This window comes from Carassius gibelio, chromosome B10, assembly GCF_023724105.1.
Source record: "Carassius gibelio isolate Cgi1373 ecotype wild population from Czech Republic chromosome B10, carGib1.2-hapl.c, whole genome shotgun sequence".
Taxonomy (NCBI): domain Eukaryota; kingdom Metazoa; phylum Chordata; class Actinopteri; order Cypriniformes; family Cyprinidae; genus Carassius; species Carassius gibelio.
Genome location: NC_068405.1, coordinates 15,724,401 through 15,740,577, shown reverse-complemented (window position 1 = coordinate 15,740,577; position 16,177 = coordinate 15,724,401). Strand labels below are relative to the sequence as shown.

The 16,177-nt window shown below is 35.6% G+C and overlaps 2 protein-coding genes and 1 long non-coding RNA gene across 14 annotated transcripts in view; 2 read left to right on the top strand and 1 right to left on the bottom strand.

The window, feature by feature from the left end:
- LOC127966257 (HMG box transcription factor BBX) overlaps positions 1–5,912 on the top strand; it is a 45,628-nt gene extending 39,716 nt beyond the window's left edge. For all 7 annotated transcript variants that reach the window (XM_052567131.1, XM_052567134.1, XM_052567135.1 and 4 more), the window contains one exon: positions 11–5,912. In XM_052567131.1, coding sequence (XP_052423091.1) covers positions 11–92 — 82 coding nt within the window. In that variant the 3' untranslated portion in view covers positions 93–5,912. The remainder of the gene's footprint in view (positions 1–10) is intronic.
- Positions 5,913–7,026: 1,114 nt separating this feature from the next.
- On the top strand, positions 7,027–15,786 carry LOC127965832 (uncharacterized). Of its 6 annotated transcripts, none has more exons than XM_052566515.1 (5): positions 11,852–11,981; positions 12,203–12,526; positions 12,639–12,914; positions 13,959–14,039; positions 15,221–15,786. In XM_052566515.1, the coding sequence occupies exons 1-5, from the start codon at positions 11,876–11,878 to the stop codon at positions 15,352–15,354; spliced, it is 921 nt and encodes a 306-aa protein (XP_052422475.1). In that variant the 5' UTR covers positions 11,852–11,875; the 3' UTR covers positions 15,355–15,786. The 6 variants fall into 6 exon arrangements, with proteins under 6 accessions (XP_052422478.1, XP_052422476.1, XP_052422479.1 ...); XM_052566514.1 differs by having other exon boundaries at positions 13,926–14,039; XM_052566518.1 differs by lacking the exons at positions 11,852–11,981; positions 12,203–12,526 and adding an exon at positions 7,027–7,334 and having other exon boundaries at positions 12,527–12,914; positions 13,926–14,039.
- On the bottom strand, positions 7,413–12,920 carry LOC127965834 (uncharacterized). The gene is made up of 3 exons (XR_008155496.1): positions 12,813–12,920; positions 9,679–9,755; positions 7,413–7,535 (listed from the first exon to the last, which is right to left on the bottom strand). It is a non-coding gene; the product is annotated as an uncharacterized LOC127965834 (long non-coding RNA).
- Positions 15,787–16,177: the final 391 nt, after the last annotated feature.

Genomic DNA, 16,177 nt, shown 5'->3' with positions numbered 1-16,177 from the left:
TTTGTTCCAGAGCCCAGCGTGCTGTGAGCATCCCCACTGAAGGTCAAGTGAAGGACATGGCTCCTGTGCTGATTTCCTGTGCGGACCAGTGAGGTCTCAGCGTGGCCCAGGACGGGTTTAGTCCAGACTGGGCTTATGTACGGACATGCTGGGACCTTAATCTTGATCCTTGGCCTCAGATGCCAGGGGGAAAGAGCGAACAAGAGCGAGAGAGACTAGAAAGGGATGAGGGAAGCTCTGAGCCAGATGAAAATGTTTTATCCCAGAAGCTTTCACCTTACACCCAACCCCATCCTCCCTCCCTCTCACCCCCTCAGGGCCCTGGGGGAGCCAATTCTGGTCCCTTTGCTTATTTCCTCTGGTGGCTCTGGACCAGTTATCAGACTTTACAATCTGCGAGAAATATCTACTATTTAAGGTCAAGTTTTGCCTACAAAAAGTGCATTTGAAGCAAGTGCTCCCTCTTTGTCTCTCTCAATATCTTATGGTTCTGTTCCTGGTCAGCTTCATTGCACAAAAGTCTTTCTCACACAGCAGCGTACACCTTCTCTCGGTCAGAGGAATGTTTTGTGGTTTCCTGCCCCCCTTTCTTGCTCTGAATCTTACATGGTGAAGAGAAAGAGTTTTTTCAGACTGCTTAACCTCAGCCTCATACCTCACATACCTGTTCAGATTCTTTCTCTGCACAGAAGCACCACCTTCAGCTTCATAATGCACAGTCGATACCTAGATGCCTCTTTCTTTCAAGCAATGACCCTCAATGTGTTCGGTGCCTCTGTAGAAGACAGTTGTTCAGAGATAAAACACCTGTTTTCCATTCACAGACAGCAGCGATGTGTTGGGGGGGAAGCCGGATGTTTGCGCAAGCTGTGCTGCGGTTGTTGAGCAGGGTCCAAAATCTCACTCACACTTCACAAAGCATTGAATATTTTATTATATTAATTTACATTGCCGTTCAAAAGACTGGGATCTGTAATAATGTTTATGAAAGAAGTCTAATGATTCTAATGATCACCAGTGTTGTATTTATTTAATCAGTAATTGATACAGTAAAAAAGGGATATATTCTAATATTTTCTTTTTTAATAATTTATTTAATATTTTATAAATGTAATTTATTCCTGTGCTAGCAAAGCATCATAACTTCAGTTTTCAGTGTCACATGATCCTTCAGAAATCATTCTAATATGCTGATTTGGTGCTTAAGAAATATTTCTCACCAATGATGAAAATAGTTGTGCTGCTTAATAGTTTTGTGGAAATCTTGATACTTTTTCAGTTTTCTTTAAGTAGAAAGTTTAAAAGCAAAGCAATTATTTGCATTAGGAATGTTTTGTAACATCATAAATGTTAGTCACTTTTGATCAGTTTAATGCATCTTTGCAGAATAAAAGTATTAATTTCTTTCAATTTTTTTTTTAAAAAAGATTCACTGACCACTTTTGAACGGTAATGTATATTCTTAAAAAAAAATAACATTTCATATACATCTTTTTGTAATGTGAAATAATCATAAATAATATTTCTGGTCTGCAAATTTGATTAACTGTTGGCAGATGAAAAGAGGTAATTTTAGACCCTGCCTACGAGTGTTTCTGACTGACTCACCAGATCTCGCGACTTTTAGCTTTGCGCTCTTCTTGGACATGTACAGCTAACAATGAGTTCATTATCAGAGCAGTATGGCGATACTTGAAAGAAAAAATGCATTTTATGTCAATACTTGACCTTACTGCAGTGTGTAGCATCTTGCTGGCTAATCCAAAAGAGTGCTACTCCTCTCTAATATAGTTTAATAATAGACACTGCACTAATTTTTAGCTACCGTAGACGATGCTTTTAGTTGTCGTTGGCTTTCGTTATAGTAGCAAGTTTTGTTTTTGTTTTAGTGTTAAGTTAGCTTTTGTATCATCACTGAGATACTCAGCCCTCGTTTTTTTTTCCTGTACCTGAGGCTGTAGGTGCCATTCCAGCTAAACATTTTGCTGATTCTGTCCATTCCTCCAAGCACACGGTGGGAGAGAGTTTGAGAGGAAAAGAAAACAGGGATTGACGTAGAAGAAAAAGGCGTTTTTCTCTCTCTCTTTCTCTCACAGACACACACAGACACCTTGAATCGTGGGAGTCAGCATAGCATGTTCTCCTGCGACGTGCACATCCTGTGTTTTAGGCACATGTGAGTCAGACCCTATCAGGGTCATGTTCTGAACTTTCTACCAGATCGTGTGCTGTGTGTCAATGACACATCACAAACAATCATGTTTTTATTAGTATGTTTGTCTGGTGAATATATCTACACAAATTCTTCAAACAAGATCAGTTTGTCTGAGAAGCAAAATTGTGTTTGGCTTTCCTCTCCCTTTTTTAAAACAAAAACCTCATGACCTTTTGTTTAATTCATACTGAAAAAGAAAGACAAATAAAATTAATTTTATTTATCAAGATAAGTGGCTGGGTTTTGATTTAAGTGAATCTTTTTTATTATTATTTTAATAAAACGTTTCTTCACTGATTCATTCAGTGTGCTTTTCTGCAGGTTCCATCGTTATGCCAGTAAGTGTTGACATGCAGATGTCATTTTGTGAGTTATGAGGAAGTTCTGAATCATTTACTGTACTTAACTGAATCTTTAAAAAACCACAAGTGTTGTTCACAACCAAAACAAGTCTTTATTAAAATGTGAGTGCCTATAAATTGGAAAAAAAGGAACATGAATGATTCCTCTGCTTAAACGGATTCATTCATTCAACTGATTTGTTCGATTTATTCTTGTATTATCTTGTGCGGTTTTGCTTCTCAGGTAATTTAATCTTGTTTTAAGGAAGTTTGGATATATTACTAGAAAACATTTCTACTTAGAAACTGATTCTTGCAGTGCACAGCTCCCTGGGTTCTTGGGCTGGTTCGAACCTCAGACTCCGCTTCCCGAACCCCTCCTGACGTCATAGGGAGCCTAGATTAGATAAATGAAGGAATACTATAAGCCAGATCACAGGTTTAAAAGCCGCACACTCTTTCACTGTTCAAGCTTTTTACTTTTTAATAAGACGATTGATGTTCTTTTGTTTGTTTTCCTTCGATTTTCTTCTATAAATGAGAATGTCTGTGAATTTATGAACTTATAACTAATAAGGTTTTTGTACTTCTTCGAAATACTGTATTTAATTTGTTCTCCTTAGAACACCTTCTGTAGGGCGCTACTGTTTTTCTTCGCTTCATTCGTAATGTTTCGTTTAGAAACCTCAGCCTTTCCTGAGGTGTGCTCTACTGGATCGAGACTGTTGTTAAAAGCTCAAATACAAATATCTGTATATAAATATATATATACATACCTATGCTTACCTGTTAAGCCAACAAGCACTGATAAAGAATGCACCGTCTCTAGATGATTAGTTTCTGCTTGTGGACGTGCACATGCAACACAACCGCATTGTTGCATATGGCCTATGTCTGGCGTGCGTGGTGGTGTGCGAGATCTGTGTCTGAATGTTCCACTTTCCTGTTATTTATACAATAGAGGCATTTATTCCAAGCCAAGGGTTTAAACCTCAGTGTATTTTAAGTAATAGAAAGCTTGTAGGCTGTAATTGTGCCTGAGGCAGTCGTGAAACATTGATGATGTTCACCTGAAAAATCAGGTCCTAATCACTTTTATAAGTGTGCTTTTATTAAGCTAGTTTTATAAATCACCTGTATGGCCCCTCTTATGAAACTTTCAAAGTTATAGTAGGGTAAAAATGTTATGAATTATGAATAATAAGATACTAAGCCTCCTTCTCAGCTGTTTTGAATCAGTTGATTGTCATTATGTACAATGAATTGTATAAATCAGTGATCTTATCGTAAATGATCCCTTTTTCGTCATTAGTTGGAGTGGGCGCCATGTTTAATTTTTACGAAAAATCTTTGCGAAAAGTTAAACTTTGTCCACATTTACCTCAGCAAAATTTCACAAGCAAACTCCATTAATTTAAATGTTTTATCATACAATCTAGAGTTTTGCGCGAAAGCGTAAATGTTCCTTGAAAAAAATCACTGCAAATTCGCTTGGTTTTAAAATGATTTCTGAGTGAATACTTCGTACATTTCTACGAAATTGACTGTAAGTTTCCTCAAAGAATGGTTCATTATGAAAAAAGCGACTTATCCGCGTCTCTAATGTTTGTTGTTCACAAGAAGTTACCATAAGACGTCTTCCCTCGCGCATAATGCGCCTCAGACGCAATTTAAGTTCTTCCCGGCGATCAGGAGATGTGTTGTACACGCGTCATTCTCTCAGACTTTTGCCAAAGAAAAGCGAAAATAGTCTGTAAGGGAAATTTCATGTTGCAGAAAGCCAGGCTTTATTCTGCTGAGTTTAGCCAGCGGAGCTGTCTTCAGGTTTCAAATGTATTTTATCAGCACAACTAATTCTTCTAATCTTTTCCTCTGAATTAACCTGCAGTGAGAGTGGCGTGCAAAATGTTGGCACCTTTTTAATAACTATTTTAGAAAGACAATATTTGCACCTTAAACCCATACCAAAACATCACGTTCTTAAAGGGACAGTTCACACAAAAATTACAATTCTGTCATCTTGTGCTCATGTTTCAGTATTTGCATGATTCTGTGGAGCATGCAAAAAAAAAAGATGTTTAGAAGAATGTTCATGCTGCACTTTTCACAATAAAAAAATGACAAAAACACCATAAAAGTGTTTCATGTGACTCCAACTCAAGTCTTCTGAAGCCATAAAATAGTTTTGTGTAAACAGAAATGTAGGTCAATATTGCAAACTTTTATTGTGCTTTTTGGTGTATGGAAAAATGCAGCATGGACATTCTTTAAAATGTGTTTTTACGCAAGAAAGGTGAATTAGAACTACATGACGGTGCATCAATGGTGCCAAAATAAAAAATTTGTGTGAATTACCCCATAAAGTTTGATCCCATTTCACCACTGTCCCCTCATGATTGTCATTCTTTATCATGACCCCTGCATATCCAGAGGGGGAAATATGTGTATTTTACCAAATTGTCATTGCTAGCGAGAATTATAATGCGTTGAATGATAACACAGCTTATTTGAATGTCCCCGCATGATGCATCTTTAGAATCTGATCCCATCCCATGATGCCCCATCATGAATTTCACCCCTCTTTTTTCTATTTAGAAGATGCCTCTTAGCAAAATGCCTCTATAAAACAGAAATTCCTATATTAGCTATAAAGATTATGATATTACCCTTTTGTGCTAGATTGTCTCTTGAATGTAATGGATTTTGTACCTGTATTTTTCTAATTCCAATCCAGTCTTTCTGTATGCGGTGGCTTTATATGGAGGAATTCTAGGCTGCTTCCTTGCGTAAATAATTTGTAAAAACTTCCAGTCATCCTCGATACACAAACCCTGACCTCCGAAGTGTGCAGTGAAACTGCCACCATCATATCTGACTTCAAATATCTTTCACTTTTACACATTTAGACCCGAATCATGCAATAGCAGCAATCACGGATATCAGTTGCCAAATGTTTCTCCGTTTCACCTTCTCGACTCGTTTAGAGTGTTAATAACCTTGAATATGCACCCTGTCAACGATGAGGATTTTCTCTGCTCTGTACAAGAATGTACTTTCATGGCTTTAGATGCAGTTGTGATGCCGTCTTTTAAACGCTTACCCGAGATCCTGTTCTTGATTCCTGTAAGGAGTTTATACTTGTGTGCTTGATCTGATTATTGTCACTAGTACTGTATGATGCAGTGTATGGATCTGATTGTTACAGCCCAGTTGTTGATGCAGCCTTGCCTTACTGATCCCCTGTGTAGAGAGGGACCCCTTTGCCATTGCCCTTCTCACCGAGTCTTATGTCATAACACTGTCTGCTGACGCAAATGTTATTCTTTAAACACCTATTAAAGTAACATACATATGAATATGTGTGCCTGTAGTCTTGTGTTCAGTTCATGAAAGTCACTGATAGACATGTTTTGATTTTGTTTTTTGGGGGGGGGTTTTTGGCTACATTTTATTTAATTGTTTTACTTGGCATTAAAATAATTCATTATTTTATTAAAAATATATATTTAAAATATTAATGCAACCAAAGAATATTTCGATGATACTAATGGTGTGATTTAATTTTTGATAAAACTAGCAATAAAATAAACTTAAACTTGGCAAAAAAAATACATTATTATTTAAATAATACTTTATTTATATATACAAATATTATTATTTATTCAATTAAAATACTTTCTTAATTCTACATTATTTGAGGGCTGTAAATAATTCATAACAACATAATATAATAACAATTATGCAAATGATACAGTATCACTGTTGCATTATCAATTCTAATGATTACCTTATTTTTTTTAACCCTAAAGGTTAAAATACCCATAATAGAAAAGGAGGTTCTGTGGTTCTCTTATTTAGGCTAGTGCAGCTGGCACTAGAGCACTCTGTGATATAGAGTACAGTTCAGGTACCGCCTTCATTCATTTAGACGTGGAGGAACCTACAGTTTAAATTTGGAGTACAGACTGCATGCAGTGATTACAATGATGTCTTTATTGACTATTTACCACTTGATCCTTATCATCTTCAACTTAACGCTGTGTTCATGTGAGAGTAAGTAACAGATATTTGTGTTGAATTTTATTATTATTAGTTATCAATATTTTTAACAGAAAAAATATTTCAATTAATGTAATCATACTCTTGAAAACAATGTTTCTGGCTAATGTAGAACCTAAAATAATTTTACAGTCTGATGCTATTAGATGCTTTTTTTTTTTTTTTTTTTTTTGGAAAACCAGTCTTAAAATAAATAAAAACAACTGACCCATTCAAAATGTATCCTAATTTTGAACAGTGTACCATTACCATTCATAGACCATTTGCTGTAGATTTCTATTGAAGACTAATTCTGTTTATTAACTTCTGCACATAGAATGAAAAAAAAAAAAAAATAATACATAAGAAAGTAAAAAAAAAAATCTTTTTAAAAAGTACCTTTTAATTTCATTTTACAGGTATTTTTGATTTCAGAGCAGTTGAAGGAGATACTGTCAGTCTGCCGTGCCACTCACCTCCTAAAGACAGTGTACAAATTTCTGTAGAGTGGACAAAACATAATGCAAGCAGCACAAGTATTTGTAAATTGAATATTAATAACATTACTCGATCTATCATTGAAGAATGCATTCCTCGTTTCAAACTCAACACCAGGTCTTTTATACTAAGTATAGAAAATGTTCAGCTCAGTGACTCCGGTACTTACAGCTGTAAAATAACAAAAGTTATTCCACCACCATCAATAGACAATACCACAAATGTGACACTCCAAGTTGAAGGTAAGTGTCATTCATAAATTATTATTTTTTAAATTGTTTACTTCTTGTAGGCCATCTAGCCTAGATGTCAGAAATAAGCATCATATCATCTCCCTCCACTGCAGCTCGTCCACATCTGCAGACACTGAACAGCAGTAATGACAGCTGTATCCATCTGCTCTGCTCTATGGAGGGTCTGACGTCTGAGCTGGTGAACTTCACCTGGAGCAGAGACGGTCATGGGTCACTTCATCCATTCACAACTAATGCCACGAACAGTGAGCTGCGTCTGTGTAAACCTGACTGGAGTGATGGAGACACAATCACCTGTTACGCCAGCTACTCGAGCACACGAACCCAAAGAAGCATACAACTCACTTCACAGAAAGATTCTTACAGAGGTGGGCATATTATATATTAGAGCATAATATTTCATTTAATAAACCACTAACAGTAACAATTCAGCTAATTTACACTAACCTAAATTGCTTTCAGTGTGCTAAACTGGTAATAGAAAAAAAAAAAAAACACACACACAAACATGATAAAACACAAAAGGCCACTCTAGGTGGATGTGTGTAATTTTCCTTGCACTCTAATTTTACAAAAGCAAATGATTAAATCTAATATAAAAACAATTTTAAATGAACTAACATATCAACCAATCCAGCAGGCCAAACTGAGATCCATCTTCCAGTTTGTGTGGTCCTTTTCAGCATCTTCATCATCAGCATCGTTTTCATCTGGATGATGTTCTTCATATTGCAGTGTAAGAGAAACTGTATTTTGCTCATTTGATGTATGCAAAATTTGACTGTTTAAAAATAAGATCTAAATATTCATTGCCATTCAGTAAAATCATAGTGTGCATATTTTTAATCTCCAATCTTTAATTAATTTGATCTGAATATGAGCTTAAAAGAACTAGCTGACAAATCTATTTATATTGAACCTATGGATAAGAAATGTGTCTTTATTGTTAAAACATTTCATGAGTTCTTTTAACTTTTAACTAATGCTTGCAAAAAACTCATGTCTCATTCTGCAGATATGGACCATCAGCATAAGAGCATCAGAAGAACTTAAGTCATTCTCTCACTGGAATATACTGTCTTTCATTTTTTTTACTGTATGCCTTAATGCATATGTTAAATACATAACTCATGTGGTATGATGTATAATAAACCGCAAATAGGCTTACTTCTTTGTTGTCTGTGTAATTAGCATCACTAAACAAAAAATATTTAGATATTTTGATTTTGATTTTTTTTAAATATATGAAATGAAAGCTGAATGTGTCATATGACTTCTGTACATACATAATGTTCATTAGGGTTGCTCTCCCTCATTCGCCCTTAAAAGAATAATCCACTCAGAAAATGTAACATCATTTATCAGATTGTGGGTGGATCTATGGACAGGAAGTTCATTACTCAAAATGTGGGTATTTGTGTACCAGTGTCACACACCAAGTACAGCTCTTTAAGTGTTCAGTCGACATGTTTTTAGTACGGATTACAAACTGCCTTTTATTTTTTACTTTAACTTATTTCCCAAATACAGGTAAGAGACTGTTTCATTTGCCCTTTTAATGTAAATCAGAGAAGTTTCATGTATGTGTCTCACTTGTGACTTAGTATTTACTGTCTATAGTATTTATTTATTTTATTTATTTGTTTGTACAATAAATGTGATTTGTGTACTGTATTACTGAGAGCAATATTCTGTTGTCAGCTCCACTGAAATGTGTCTCAATCCACAGATGCAGAGAATGATTTCAGAGCAGTTGAAGGAGAAACTGTCAGTCTGCCGTGCCACTCACCTCCTAATGACAGTGTACAAGTTAATGTAGAGTGGACAAAACATAATGCAAGCAGCACAAGTATTTGTAAATGGAATATTAATAACAATAGTGAATTTATTACTGGAGCATGCATTCCTCGTTTCAAACTCAACAAGAAGTCTTTTATACTAAGTATAGAAAATGTTCAGCTCAGTGACTCCGGTACTTACAGCTGTAAAATAACAAGATTAATTCCAGTACCATCAATAGACAATACCACAAATGTGACACTCCTAGTTGCAGGTGATTGTAACTTTCATCAATTTTGATTTATTTGAAATGTCTGATTGTTGGCCATCACCTAGAGGTCTCTCTGTACAATAGTAATGTAGTAATGAATCAAGTGATGTGTATGAGTAATGAGTAATCAAGTCACTCTGAATACCTGAGCTCATGCTGGTGTTGTTCATCTCCCTCCACTGCAGCTCGTCCACATCTGCAGACACTGAACAGCAGTAATGACAGCTGTATCCATCTGCTCTGCTCTATGGAAGGTCTGACGTCTGAGCTGGTGAACTTCACCTGGAGCAGAGACGGTCATGGGTCACTTCATCCATTCACATCTAATGCCACGAACAGTGAGCTGCGTCTGTGTAAACCTGACTGGAGTGATGGAGACACAATCACCTGTTACGCCAGCTACTCGAGCACACGAACCCAAAGAAGCATACAACTCACTTCACAGAAAGGTTCAGCACTGATGTTCAATGGCCTTTAAACTTTACAAGAAAATGTATTTAAATTATTTAACAATTATAAAAAAAAGAAATCAACTAACCTGCAATCTTTTTTTCCAGAATTCGAACAGAACTTTCCAGTTGTTTCCGTGGCCATTTTCAGCTCCTTCTTCATCTGCATTGCTTTCATCTGGATACTGTTCTGCATATCCAAACATAAGACCTCCAACTGATCTGTGTGTGATTTGTGTAGATTCCCTAGTCCAGTTTTAATTTGGTTTGACCGTGAAATAAATTAAGTGTTTGTAAAAGACTTGTGTCATCCTGCAGAGTCTGACCTGCTGCCCTGGACCACCAGCATGAGAGCTTTAGAAGAGGAAACACGCTGTAATAGGTTTAAAAAATATGTTTTTATTATACTTTGGACTACGCTTTCTTGAAAATGGCTGTTTATTTGTTTGTTTAGCAGAACTTTAATGTAAGAATATTTTCCTTGACTGTGCTGTTAAAATCAACATATTTCTTTTTTATGTACTCAGTATTACTTCTAAATAAGTATCTAATATACAAAGAATGTTCTTGTCTAACAAATGTATTAAAACCAAAGCTTTTTTATTAAAATGAAAGCTGAAGGTTTCATATGACTTGGTGCTCTAAATATGGGGTTTTTACTCATTTAAAGGGATAGTTCCTTAAAAATGACAATTGTCATCATTTCCTCACCATGGTAATGTTGCAAATCTGCAAGACGTACTTTCTTTTTAAAACATTAAAGAACATATTTTGAGAAATTAGAATTATTATCTATATAATAAGAGTCAACGATCACCAAAACAGTCCTTCAAAATACTTTGTTCCACAGAAGAGACGGAAAAAAACTATTCATATTTAGAATGAGAAAGTTATGACTTAATTTTCATTTTTGTGTGATCCATCCTTTTAAGAGGCCTATTAATCACCTTCATGAGATCCTTTTTTTAAATTCTTCCTTAATGAAAAAAAATATATATTTTTGCAGTTAATAATTACATTATATGATTATTGTAGCTAATAACACTTTAGTGCTGCAAATTCATTACTACTTTGGCAAAATATGTATATTTTTTGTCATTGTAGAACAGTGATTTTTATCATATATCCAATTAAATGTCAGCATCTTTTGCTTGACCCTGTCGTGTCCTTCAGTACAGATGCATGAACACAGAACTCTGACTCAAAGGCCACAGAGAACATGAAGATATGGTACATTTTACCCTTTCAGTTCTGCAAAGCAAAGGTTTTAAATCAAACACTATAAGACTCACAATGGACCACAGAATACAGTGACAGTATTAGCTTAAGTTTTCAAAAGTGTATTATTGGTTCCAGTGGTAATAATCAAAGTGATAACAAAGTTTTAATTTAAATTAAGACATTTATAAAAGTTATCAAAATGTGAAATCTGTTTGGTTTTCCTCTATACAACACATGATCAATGGTGTCAATTTCAGTTCACTGTGCTTGGTTCATTACAACCCTGGTTCCCTTGCATAATAAACAAAAATTTCACCGCTAGACTATTCCTGGTGCCCCTTCAAAACATTGAGACCATGACGCATTTGCCTGTACTAGTAGGAGGGTTGTGAAATTCTGTGGTCTTCCTTTGAACAAGGCTTTTATGTGGAAAGCAGAACCACTGAAAAACTGGTGCCATGTTCTTATATCCCTCCATGTTTCAAAATAAAATGCATTTTTTAAATCTTACCAGTACTCTTTATTTTCATTTCTGCTATGCCATCAAATATACAGCAACAACGAAAATGAGTTCTAAAGAATACATAAAAGATAAAATAGGTCGCGTCAATGAACACAGTCATTCAGAATGGAGGCAAGCAATGATAGTGAAGGTAATGTTCATTTTAAACAAGCACGTTGTAAAAACAAACAAACAAGTTGTATCAGTGAATCTCTGATTTTTTGACCAATGGAAGTAGGATTGTTTTTTGACTTGTGATCTAGATCGTGGGTGTGCACATGGCCAGGAAGTTGATCACTCAGAGTGTATGTTCCTGCACAGAAGTGTCACACACTCTGAGCACATCGACATGTTTTACAAGTGGATTACAAAATGTGTTTTATTTTTGACTTTAATTTATCTCATGCATACAGGTGAGTTCTGATTTAAAGCAAAACCTAATTTCTCAGTTGTGACTTACACTAGATAATTTTTTGACTAATAACAAGGATCCAAGTGATAAGTAAAAAGTAAAATACATCTTATATGTGGTAAATTTTCTGTGATCTCTTTCAGAGTGGATGTGATTTGTGTACTGTATTACTGAAGGCAACATTCTGTTGTCAGCTCCACTGAAATGTGTCTCAATCCACAGATGCAGAGAATGATTTCAGAGCAGTTGAAGGAGAAACTGTCAGTCTGCCGTGCCACTCACCTCCTAATGACAGTGTACAAGTTAATGTAGAGTGGACAAAACATAATGCAAGCAACACAAGTATTTGTAAATGGACTATTAATAACAATAGTGAATTTATTACTGGAGCATGCATTCCTCGTTTCAAACTCAACAAGAAGTCTTTTATACTAAGTATAGAAAATGTTCAGCTCAGTGACTCCGGTACTTACAGCTGTAAAATAACAAGATTAATTCCACCACCATCAATAGACAATACCACAAATGTGACACTCCGAGTCGAAGGTAAGTGTCATTCATAAATTATTATTTTTTAAATTGTTTACTTCTTGTAGGCCGTCTAGCCTAGATGTCAGAAATAAGCATCTAAACATCATATCATCTCCCTCCACTGCAGCTCGTCCACATCTGCAGACACTGAACAGCAGTAATGACAGCTGTATCCATCTGCTCTGCTCTATGGAGGGTCTGACGTCTGAGCTGGTGAACTTCACCTGGAGCAGAGACGGTCATGGGTCACTTCATCCATTCACATCTAATGCCACGAACAGTGAGCTGCGTCTATGTAAACCTGACTGGAGTGACGGAGACACAATCACCTGTTACGCCAGCTACTCGAGCACTCGAACCCAAAGAAGCATACAACTCACTTCACAGAAAGATTCTAACAGAGGTGGGCATATTATATATTAGAGCATAATATTTCATTTAATAAACCACTAACAGTAACAATTCAGAAAATTTACACTAACCTAAATTGCTTTCAGTGTGCTAAACTGCTAGTAGAAAAACACACACATACTTGTCTAAATGTTAGAATTTGTTTAAACAATGGGCTTCGAATTAAAAAATTAAATTAAATTAAATTTATGCATTTAGCAGACGATATTATCCAAAGCGACTTACAGTGCATTCAGGCTATCAATTTTTACCTATCATGTGTTCCCGTGGAATCTAACCCCCAACCTTGCGCTAGCTTGCTTGCTAACGCAGCGCTCTACCAGTTGAGCTACAGGAACACTGAATTTAACCAGACTAAAATACATATGCGACTCTAGACAAAAAAAAAAAAAAAAAAAAACAAAAACAGGGTACATGAGGGTACATTTCTTGTGAAATTTAGATGTATACTTAAATGTATATCAGATATTTCGCTGAGATGCAACTATTTGAACATTTGGAATCTGAGGGTGCAAAAAAAATTCCTTTAAAGGAAAAATTCGCCTTTAAAGTTGTCGAAATGAAGTTCTTAGCAATGCGGTAGAAATTTACGGTAGAAAATTTACAAAATATCTTCATATAACATGATCTTTACATAATATTCTAAAACATTTTGCCATAAACGAAAATCTAACATTTTGAACCATATAATGTATTGTTGATTACTGCTACAAATATACCCGTGCTACGACTTGTTTTGCGGTCCAGGGTCACATATGTAATGTGAAGGATATTTGTGTCTATACGCCTGTGTACCTCCAAATACGTATTAATAACTTATGTGTTTTTGATGTTCTTAAACAGTTCTAGCAAGCAATATTTCATGGCTATTACTAAATAATAGCATTCTGAGTTCCAGTAGGAAAGTCACTGTGATGCTCTCTAGCAGACTGCATGGTCCAGTCAGTTGACATTGTTGCTGTTTCCCTTTTGTCTGTCAAACTTTTATCTGTCTGATTTTCAGGGTCTGATCGTACCCTGTTTATGAAAATTACAGATGTCCAGCTGCTGATCATCTCATGCAGTGCTGCTGCAGGCCTCATCCTGTGCATCCTCCTCATTGCTGTTATCTGCAAATGTGAGTATGATTAGGTTTGATTATTTAACCGTAATTATAACTCAGATTAAATAACATTACACAATTGTGACTAATAAAAATAGGAAACGGTATATGGAGAAAGTTTTTTATGTCATATGTTTCATAAAAATGCAAGTTAGTTTAGAAATAGTTTGACACAGTTTAAAAAAAGAAGGCAGGTATGTGAAGGAAATAATGGCTGTCACCCTCCCTCAAACATCCCTCTGTCTCATTACATCAGCATCCTTCTCTATTTCTGCTTTCTGTAACCGCAACGTCAAATACTTACGCACAGCATTTTTATATTTTCAGGAAAACGTCTCACATTAAAAACATTGCATGTCTGTATGTAGCATATATATGGTGAACCAAAACAGCTAAAAGATGGAGTATGCTAGTCGTAGGCGATCTAGTCTTCCTCGTCTCCTAGCCTGACCAGCTGACAAAAAGAAAAAAAAAACTAAAATCACCCAACAGGACAGGTGAAAAGCAGCTTGAAGAGACTGGGAGACCCGTTTAATCCAGTTAAGAACAACAAACTGGCTGAAATTATATCATATTTTCAGCAGGGAATATGGCTAACACAAAGTTACCACAGTTAAACTGAAAACAATAGCCACATTTAGCCAGCTACATAGGGAAGGTAAACAAGTACAGTCAATTTGTCTACTGATGTATTTATATTTCTCACGGATACGCTGGCCTTCCGGTCGATAATGAAAAAATATTTTAATGGACCTCCACTAGATGGCGACAAAAGCGAACGTGTATTCGTTCCCATCGGAAACCGGTCTCAGCTGGTTTAGCTGGTCTTCGTTTGCAGGCTTGTGTTAGAGGAGCTTTGACAACTTCTGTAGTTGGTCAGACTGTTGACCAACCAGATTAAACCAGCTTGACCAGGCCCCAGCTCAAACCAGATGAACCAGCAAGTTACTGCTGTAACACTAACATCATAAACAAATGATTTCTACATGGTTTAAAAAGAGATAGAACAGGTGTTTTTATATAAATTTACAACTGAGGCATTATTTCAGTAGATTAACTGTAGCCTTTCAGTAATATTAATATGGTAAATATACCTAAAAAATATTATTTGTGAAAAAATGAACTATGTTGTGCTTCTGTTTTGTGTTATTTGTCTGTTTTTCTCTGTCTAACTTGCTGTCTGTTTAATTTTGTAGGCAGAAAGCGAAAAGAAAATGGATCTATAGTGTTCACCAATAAAGTCTATGAGAACTTCAGTTTCGCCATGTCCCGTCCGAACACATTGTCCAATGATAAACCACAGACAGAAGAATGTATTTATGAGAACTAACTGCTGCTGCTTAATAACCTTTGCTTTAAAGCCAGACCAGCCCAGCTGTTACGAAGGAAGTATGATGTAGACAAAAGTGTCTTAAGTTGTGCTATAAGATATTTGATGGTGCACTGCAAATGTGAAGCAAAAGCTTGCTGTATTGTTTACAATGCCTTCACTGACTTCAAAAACTGTAACCAGGCACTTTAAACAATAAGTAACTGTTTTTGTTGTTTAAGCACTATAGGTGCTCTAAACTATTATGTCTTCTAAATTAAATTGAATTAAATTATGATAATGAGCAAGGATCTCATATCAGTTTTCTTTCATACAATGCAAAGGCATTATTGAAATTTCTCTTTGCACTTTTTGTTGTATGAATTTAGTTTTTGGTACGGGACTGATTATGCTGTAATATTTAATTGCTTGTAAATAAATAACATATTGTAAGTCTTTTGTGTCAAAGCCTCTTTGCTGTCAAACCAAACTTTGCAGAAAATTACTTCACATCTATTCACATCTCGGTCCTCATGTTCAACTTTGGGCTTGAAAATCAATAAAAAAATCACTATATCACTTATGGCCGTAGTTACACACACACACACACACACACAAATATATAAGGACCAAAGTGTACTGTATATATATATATATATATATATATATATATATGTGTGTGTGTGTGTGTGTGTGTGTGTACGGTATATATTTACAAACTTTTGGTCCTTTTAGCACAGGGTGCCTGACAGATTTGAAACAAAAAATGTTATAATTTGGTCTAAATGGGAATTTATATTGTTTACTTTTTTTATTCAGTGTAAAGTATGCATGGGTGAGTAAT